Below are 10,000 nucleotides of genomic sequence, written 5' to 3'. Positions count from 1 at the left end.
CTGTAGACTCCCAGCCAATTTCATCATTTTTTGTCATTTTTTGAACATCCACCGAATATTTTGTCTTAAACCTACAGACACATGTCAGGGCTTGAAAGTTTTTACTTTTCTACAATGATTTAGCCATTTAATAAAGCTATTTTAACTTTTTTGGGAAGAGTGCCTTGGATACTTCGTTTCTTTTGCTTCTAATTTTTTGACCAAAGAGCACCTTCGTACTACCAATCAAAAACGCCGTAGCCCTCCAAACTTTTCCTATTGCACTGACAGTACATGTTTTGATTCTCCTTGAAGTAACTTGAGACGTGATGTGATGTGATCAAGAAGTGGTTTGACTCGCTATAATAAAACTCAAATACTGTGTGTAATAAAATGCACAGATCTGATGAAATATCCAGATCCTGACTTTGTAGGAGTTTGGACTTTGTAGGTGATCTATGATCTATGTCAGTTCTGTTCATCACATTATTACGAAAATCCAGGGGCGTATCCAGGACATTTTTACTAGGGTGGCCAAGATGACACACAAATATAGTCTGAGGTGGCCATGGAATCATGGAATTATATACACATACGGGGGTCCTCCCACACAGAAAATGTTGCATTTATTCTATGCTATTTCCTGCATTTTAAAGAAAAGCACCAGTGAACTTCAAATACAATATTTTGTAGTAGTATAATATATATATATATATATATATATATATATATATAGTATTGAAATGTTCTATGTTTAGGTCTTTGTTTTCTATGTACGTATTCACAGAAATTAAAGATAAATGCACACACATATCCTCATTAAGTTATTTTAATGTGCCAGGCTTTTAATTGAAAGTGCAGTGTAATCTGGTTAAATGCTATGCATTCACATATAAATATGCATAATTGGCCATTTTTAAATAACTGAAGAATGAGAGAGTAGACACCAACTTCATGAATGACATCTGAACCTGACATACCTAGGGATGTGCATTTCTGCCAAAAACACTATTCGAAATTCGATGGCCACTATTCGAATGTTATTCGAAATTCGAAAAAAAAAAAAAAAAAAAGACGTGCGTTTGCTGACTGAGGGACTCTCCCACCGTCATCCCTTGAAACATGTAGCCTTCCATCTACAGCACCAGGGGGGAGCAATAGCTAGAAAATGCTGTCGAGTGTGTACATTAGTGTACAGAGTGTACACCTCTGAACGTCCAGCAGCACGTTCACTGGAAGAGGTCTGTGCGTCCGTGACGAGAAATCATTCCCTTCCCCTCCTTCCATTCTCGTGGTAGGGCAAAGTAAACCCCACTGAACAGTTGTTCGCTAGTTGGGCTGCATTAGAACTAGTTAGCGAACATTGTTGACAGACATCCCGATTCACACGGCTACAGGGGTGGCTTTTTACAAAGTTTGTTTCACAAATCCAAAGCAACGCCATATGAAACTACCCCCAAATAGTTGCAGATTATAGTGTAGCAAGCCAAATAAAATCGCCTTAGCTAAGAGAACTCAGCTTGCTTACTTCGTTTGTTAGCTTATCATTATTAGCGTTTTAGAGATACCTGTATTGAAATAACCTGCCATTGTTGACACTGACGTTGGCTAACAGCTACAAGTAGCTTACCTTGCAGAAGTTTACGCTGGTCAAATCAGACGCAAATTGATGTGACATTATTCCCGAACAGGTACAGATGACAGTCCATATTTTAAAAACCATCACCAATAGCAGATTTACAGTGTCCGCGATTTATTTATGAATGCCCAATGCCCATTCCTGAAATGCACGAGATGCGTGGCTTCTCCCTGGCTGTGTGTGTCGTGTCGGCGGGGGGCGGAACGCCTTCAGACACACTCGCATTAGGAGTTGGAAATGAAATATGAACATCGTATCTAGACCTACCAGAGAAATTAGAATACAGGGGAGCTACTAGGTTAATAATAATGTAACCCTGCAGTACTTTTCATTTGTCACTTAACACTGCAAGGGAGGCAAACACAGTTTTTTTTACTGGCTGGATTTTTTTTATTCGACAGGACTATTCTAAATTCGAAAGGAAAACGAATATTCGAACCTTCGAATATTCGTGCACATCCCTAGTCATACCATGCTCAGTAGGTGGAGATCCAGACAACACAGATTCACAGTCCGTCTCCTCCTCCTCCAAATGTGGCTGGTCAACTGTGGTAATACAAGGATAGTTTAAAATGACAGACAGACAGACAGACAGGTCCATGCACATATACATATAATACAAATCTTTAGTTCATCATCTTCTGTCTCAACATTTGTCAGCTGTTAAACCCTTTAATGCATGGCGTTATACCTTTGTCGTTACCAGAGTTACCATAGTGTATTACTAAAGACCCTGTGTTATGTAGTGTGGCACTATGACAGAACCTTTTTGATGACAATAACAGTGTTCCACTGGTTGAACGGTGTGCATGAAAGGGCTACATGTAACTAATTCAAACTTTCCATGCACAACCTACCATCTTGTATTGGGGTAGTGGACTGCTCATCAACACTATCCCTAGGCTGCTGGCTTGTGTGGGCATCTGCACTGGTGCTGGTAGGCCTACTGGCTGTAGCTGACTCTGACTCTTTTTTTTCTTGATAAAGAAGCTCTCAATATCGTTTCTTCTCTTCATCTTAATGTCACTCACTGGAGGAAATGTAATCAAATCAATGCAACCAATTAATCATTCAATCAACTCACTTCTAAGCATAGTAACTGGCTACAATATCAGAGGGATTATTGTCGAATTGGCAGAGTACACATGTTGTGTTCATGAGTTTTGTGTTCGTGGTTGTGGTTCCCCTTAGAGTAACAACTTTGACTTCATTCAACAATGTCAGAATACAAAAAAAACCTATATTATTGATGTTGACAGTGTCAGATGTCAAAGCAGTGGCATATGGTTTTAAAGGTGCCCTATTATGCTATTTAGAATAACTTTCATTGTTAATATTTTGCTTTACTGTGGTTAGTGGAGTTAATTTTGAATGATCACTTGTTTTCATGTCCATTATTTTTTATCATTGTGTACATGCACCCTACGCCGCCTGTTTGAAACGCGTGGAAGTGCAGAATGTTAGACCCTTCAACATTCTGAAATCTCGACGCAGCATGGAGCGTTTCATCAAGCATTCTATTACTAATATTACGTCAGCAGCACAGCTGTTTTTGACCTGGAATCCAACCCTGTAGCCTATGTCTAAAGTTGACAGCCAAATAGTTCACCCAATGTCCACAATTAATCTGAAAAGGATGCATCATAAGTCCCACGTTGTTATTTGGGCACCTTGCTGTGTCATTTGCTGAAACCCAGTCCCTATCCAATGCGAGTCTTCCGTGCATGGGCTTCAGTTTGATTTCAAAATCGCTTGGGACAATTAGGCTGCCATTAATCTGAGAAAGGGTTGAAAGTGCTGGGTACAGGCTATTGCTTCCGATTTGAGGTTTCATGAAATAATACGCATATTGCATATGATGCGTAATAACGCGATTGTGACCATATTTAAAAAAAAAAAAAAAAAAAAAAAAAAAAGCCATCTGCGCTGTCTTGTTTATTTCTGATATCCTGCGCTGAAGAATCTTTATCTCAAACATTATTAACGCAACAGTAGGGGCCTGATTGGTTAACCCGCTGTCTAGCCTTGCATACTGTAGCCCTAAAGTTGAAGTTATCAGCCAAGTTTACTGCTCGCAAACAGACAAGTGTCGTGCTGGTCTAGGTGGGAGAAGTCTAGATCTGCTGTTGACAGGTGGAAATTTGAAGACACAAAGAATGTTCTGGGATTGAAATCAGATCACATTCCCTTGTTAATGACAAGTTAACCTTCACAAAATAGGCTATCCAATAAGCTAATCATCTGCAATTGCTGTACACAGTTCAAAGGATAGGACTATATTCAGCGAAGTTGTGGACATTTTCTTCGCTCCCGCGGCAGCCCCCATCTGGCTGTCAAAGATGCAGTCCGAAATTGAAAGAGTGCGCCCAGTAAGACAAGGGCACGACTTGTCGGACTCAAACCTATCAATTCAACGTCTGTCAGTGATATCGTGACACCCTATTTGTGATATGAACTCCGTGTTCAAATTCGTCCTGTGGTCTATTTGCAAGCCAGACTGAATAGGCTACTGAGCGCACGCGTTGTTGGCTTTTAAAAATGAGTTCCTGTTTGCTCGTTGTCTGTAGGCCTAATGCACAATGGTGATAGGCTATGCTTCATAAAAATACATTTCAAGGTATTTTCAGGTGCATGGTTTCATTTTAGTAACTGCATTTCTATTTAGTCCCCGGCAGAAATGATGCGCCCACTGGATTGGAAGCGCAATGGGCAGTCCTCGATGGATTGGTTTCATACTGGGTCTTATAATAACGCCTAGGCCTAGTCGTGGTTTTTTTTCGTGGTTTTTTTGTTCGCATTTATCGACAGGACATGATTTTTTTTATATAACAATAGGCCCTATCCGTTTCAGTTTCATTATTTTTGGCATGCCGCCCGACGACTCGACCAGTTTTAAACGACGTCAAGCCAATATCCACGTTGCTCTTGCAGATATGATGAACAAAACTGCGTTGCATTTTAATTACTGAATTGTAGCCTACGCATAGCCTATACTAACTGGCTAATCCTTGCCAACATTGCTGATGCAAACGGCTGCTGGTCATGTCGTGATACCTATTTGGATAAAATCAGTGCACATCTTCTAATTAATGTTATGTTTCAAAAGGCAATAAAATTGTAGGGTCTTCACACCTTAACACACAAAAGTTAGTGTCTGTCTTGTCAACAGCATATGCAAAACGGCCCTGAAGCGAATAGAGAGAGAAAGGAGAGATTCGAGTCTTTCACCCACTTGGAAGTGTTTTGGATTCTCAGTGCGCAACTGCGTTAACGCGTTCTGCCTGTTTTCGACCTTCCTCATTCAACTGTTTCTGACCCGTTAGCCATAACCGGTATTTTATCAATGTAAAATGCAGCTTTAATATCACAATGAAACAAAAATATATAACTTGGGCCACAGGTGAGTGTAGCCTCCAGTCTAGACCGATGCTGTAGCCTATTGACGGAGCCGATTTATGAATTGAAAAAAAAACATGCGTAATGGAATAAACTTGTGGATGGCGAAATCCTACACTATCCTTGTAGGCTACACTATTCTTGTACACTATTTTGTACACTGAGTGGTGTATTCACAAATAGGATACATCTCATCACAATACTGTCAAATTCAGATAAGCCTAGGCTATGTGGCTGCGATGAACAAATGCGCATTAGGTCTACTGTCAGTGTTGCCAGATTTTCTACGACAAATAAGCGACTGACGTCCTAAAAACAAGCCCAAAAGAAGCGACTGAGGGGCGTCGTGAAAACAAGCCCAAAAGAAGCGACAGAAAGGGTGGGTTGTCAGTCGCGTGCCTGGTCAGGGAAGACCTTGCTCTTTGTGGGGATCTGCGTGGCAGCTAAAATCCCCACAAGTGACCACAGAAAGTGGGAGTTAACAATATTGTAGTAGGGTCACTTGTAAGGATGAGTGAGAAAAAACAAGTTGCCATTGAGAAACACATTCAAATCACCACCAGAGCAGGAGAAAACTGCAAGCCCAACTCTGAAAAGAACAAGCCCAAAAAAACCGCAACCCGCGACTTTACAAAATTAAAAGCGACTGCTCAAAAAAAGAAGCCCAAAGTCGCGTATAATAAGCGGACTTGGCAACACTGTCTACTGTCTCTGCAATTAATAAATGGTCTGTGACATCGTCAACACTCCATCCCATAAGCAGCAATGTTAGGTACAGCATGACGTAGACCCGTACCGGAAACAAAAGCTATAGAATGTTGAAAACCCAACCACGCGTTCTCTGACAGTTGAGAAATTCTCCCCCAAGAGGCCAATTTGTGAAATGCAGCTTTCACCAAGCTTTTACATACAACAGATGCTGTGTAACCCAATAAATGGGTAGTGGACATGAAAAAGCATAATAGGACCCCTTTAACAAAGAAATTACATGACGTGAATTTCAAGTCTGAGGCGCCGTCGGCCTGCAAGGCAATTACAGCTGTGAGCAGTGGCTGATTCTAAAGCCGTGGCTGCAGGGTTTTAGCAAAGAAATTACATGACATTGCATGAAATTACATTTCGTTGGTGAACAAACTCACATCTGTACCATGATTTTGTGTGCGTGACGATTTATTTTCGCTACGTTTGAACAAAAGGATTACGATATATTGACACATTTGAGGTCAAATATGTACCGCAAATTTAGGACTAGCGCTGTGGGTTTAGGCAACACATCTGTGACTGATGTGAACTTGCTTACTCTAAAGAGGCAGAGGTGCTCTTTACTATGACTTACTCCGACTTTATTTAAGTTTGATTTAAACTCCAAGAAAAGTCAAGACAATCGAAGAAGCAAAGGAGAAGCTTCTCACTGAGAGAAGGCATCACAACAATCATAGTCCATCTTAGCATTAGTTCATTTCACATGCTAGGTTTCGAGCTAGGTACTGACGTCTGCCTACCGATCCTGACTGTAGATAACAACCGACTACCCTTTCCAATGTGTGGCCAATGGGCCAATGCTATCCATGCCATGTCCCTATCCAAACGGTTTCATATTAACTATCCTGTTATCAACAAAAAAATAAATAAACTGACGTGCACGTTAGGATTGTGCTGTGCTACTAACTTGGTTTGCAGCTGCCACTTGCTCTCATTTAGTCATGTTGTTGTTTCGTGTAGCTATCTCGTATTTTGGCTCTTCCTGGCTGCTAATACTTGCATAAAGTTTTCAAAATTAGGTTTTCAAACACATTCAGACAATCAACAAATCATTAAATTGCCATACCTTATTGTCCAAATTAGACTGTCCAGGCAGTTAGTGGATGCGGTCTCTCGTGAAGGAACTGCAGGTGACACAGTGCTCCTCAGCATCGCTGGTGCGGGGTTGCCAGATCTTTCACGATAAATAAGCGACTATAGGGGCAGCAGGCGACACGCAGTGGTCATCTCGTGTAAGCCTACTGATCAGAAATCAGCCTTGTGCAGCATCAGTCCAACGACTGTCGTGTTAGTTAAAGTGTAAAACTGACCCTAGATCTGTCAGCCAGCGATCACCATGGATTGACAGTTTTCTCTTGTTTGTTGTTGGGTTGACGAACTTGAATGATTACCTGATAATTACCTATTATTGGTCTTATACTGTTGTTATTATTGTATATTTATTAGGGGTGGGCATAGATTATTTTTTTTAATCTAGATTAATCTCACTGTAATTATGAAATTAATCTAGATTAATCTAGATTAATCTATATCAAAATGGCTCATTCAGAATAGGCACGCTAGCGAAATAATGATGGAAAAAAAACCTTGGGGATTTCTTAAGACGGATGGCGCATTAGATCAGAGCTCATATTTTTTTCCAAATGCATCTCATCTTAAAAAAATGGTCATGTTGATACTTGGTGATGAAAAAAACACTGCAATATGTGTAAAGTGTGTCCAATATGTTAGGAAGCATTTACAGTTATAAGATACTGAAATTTCAAAATGAACAGCGCTATAAGTTGTAGAGGCAAGTACAGATACATCTATCAAACATTTAGGCTATTTTAACAAAATTACCTCAGTAGGCCTAATTCAGCATTTCTAATGGAGAGAGAGAGAGAGAGAGAGAGAGAGAGAGAGAGAGAGAGAGAGAGAGAGAGAGAGAGAGAGAGAGAGAGAGAGAGAGAGAATCTGCCACTGACTGTTAAAAGGAGCAGCGGCTCCTTTAAGAGAGGGAGGAGCTCTGCGCGTTGTAGGCACAGCAGCCCTCATCTAGAACCTACAGCACTGGCACACGGCGATTTGACAGTTGTTCTCAGAGTTAGAATGCCAGATGAGTTACAACTCGACATGAATTCAGTTTGCAAAAAAAAAAAGTCAAGCGCGACAACCGCGAGGTTTATTACCGTCGGACATGAGAATATCTCACTGAATCGCAAATGTGCGCGATTGCAACACAAACATTCAGCGAGAGTAGATATTGACAGTTTCAGTTTGACAATCTTCAAAATGCATAGGACTATCACACGGAATGTTTTGCAATTATAGCACAGGCAAGATTTCTGGAAGTTGTTTATGTATTCTATGCAATGCGTGAGGAGATGTAGGCTATGTCGGGCTGGTAGCTACTCACACACAATAATGTCTCTCTATGCTTCACCTCAAACAATAACGTCTCTCTAGTCTAAGCCTACCACTTATGAAAAACTCAAACAACACCTACCACAGAAAAGAGATTAATGTTTTCAGCATGCAAACACTGTTCATATTTAGTAGGCTAAAGTAGTAGGCTGAAACAACAGGTGGAGAGAGGAGAAGCGACTGGAGCGCAGTCTGAAAGCATCTGTCAATTAAACGCTATGGTGACGTGCATACCCAAACTCCAAACCTATATTTTGAGAATAGATTAACGTGCGATATTTTCTTTATCGCGCGACAAGAGTCTCACATTATCGCAGCACGTTAACGCCGATAACGGCCCACCACTAATATTTATATATTTATTTTTAAAAATATATTTTTTATTAATTACTTGTCGAATCAAGGGTGGCCAGTAGGGTGGACAATAGCGTCCCAGGGGTGGCCCTGGCCACCCCCTGCCCCCCCCTAGAATCGCCAGTGCGAAAATCACACAGAATGTGCATTAGAATGTGTAGATTCAGAATCCATTAAAAAAACATGTAAAAACGTAATTTTACGTTTTGGGAGCCAACACATGGGAGGCAAAAACGTATTTTCACATGACTTGTATGAATGTGTTAATAAAAATCTTAAATTCAGTTGCTGTACCATGTTTTTACATGAAAATAGTCAAATAAATGTGTTCATTCATTCATTCTTTCATTCACTCATTCATTCGCTCCCCGGGTGGATGAGCAGTTGCCGCAGTTGAAGTACGAGAAGACAGACACGCACGCACGCACGCACGCACACACAGTTCACACACACATACCCACCTGCCCGTCATTCCTTTCTCTCTCTCTCTTCATCCCTCTCTCTCTCCTCTCCAGGTGGATGAGCAGTTGTCCCATCTGCAGTATGAGAGGACGGACCTGCTGAAGAGGCTGGAGGAGGACCAGGAAGATCTCAACGAACTCATGAAGAAACACAAGGCTCTTATAGCACAGGTACACACATGCACACGCACACGCGCACACACACACACACACACACACACACACACACACACACACACACACACACACACACACACACACACACACACACACACACACCACACACACCAGCACACACACACACACACACCAACGCCAGAGTCAGTTTACTAGAGACTGTCCAGTGTGTTCACTCACTACTTTTCCGGGTGGTACTGCACTCTAGGGGCGCCAACGGGTGAGTGCAGACTCCATTCGGATGAATGGGCTGCGCTCTCTCGACAGCGCCCTCTAGGTGAACTGCAGGCATGGATTGACACACTGGACAGTCTCTAGTAAAGCGACTCTGGCGTTGGCTACACCGCAGCCTGTAAGACTATCTGTAAGACAAACTGTGGGCTACCAAAGTTCTCTATGAATGACTCTACAGAATGAAGATTATGAAGTAATGGGTGGAAAGTAGAGATTTATAACGATGGCTACTTCTCTGCCCTGCTGAATCACAGCAAAAGCCCAATGTTAGCATCGTCTAACTAGCACTGGAATTCAGATTGCTGGGGAAGTATGGAGGTGAGGTACGTGGAAAATGTTAGCATTCAGCATCACATGTTAATGCTATGTAAGCCATTTCACACCGGATTTCTCCTTTAAAGCCTAACTGGGAAACCCTAACTCCCATTGTCATTGTGACACAGCATTCCACAGCACACAAGTGCCCACTGCACACAGCACAATTGCATTTATGCCTCACCTGTGCAAGGTGGCAGCCCCTAATGGCGCCCCAAGGGAGCAGTGTGGCGGGACGGTACCATGCTCAGGGCACCTCAGTCACGGAGGAGGATGC

General features: G+C 41.7%; 1 protein-coding gene across 1 annotated transcript in view; it reads left to right on the top strand.

Annotated features, from left to right (window-relative positions):
* LOC134457845 (unconventional myosin-XVIIIb-like) overlaps nucleotides 1–10,000 on the top strand; it is a 137,482-nt gene that overhangs the window by 86,435 nt on the left and 41,047 nt on the right. The window contains exon 37 of the mRNA XM_063209824.1: nucleotides 9,052–9,168. Within this exon, the coding sequence (XP_063065894.1) occupies nucleotides 9,052–9,168 (117 nt within the window). The remainder of the gene's footprint in view (nucleotides 1–9,051; nucleotides 9,169–10,000) is intronic.

This window comes from Engraulis encrasicolus, chromosome 11 (assembly GCF_034702125.1).
Source record: "Engraulis encrasicolus isolate BLACKSEA-1 chromosome 11, IST_EnEncr_1.0, whole genome shotgun sequence".
In the NCBI taxonomy this organism is placed as follows: domain Eukaryota; kingdom Metazoa; phylum Chordata; class Actinopteri; order Clupeiformes; family Engraulidae; genus Engraulis; species Engraulis encrasicolus.
This window is presented reverse-complemented; position numbering and strand designations above follow the sequence as displayed.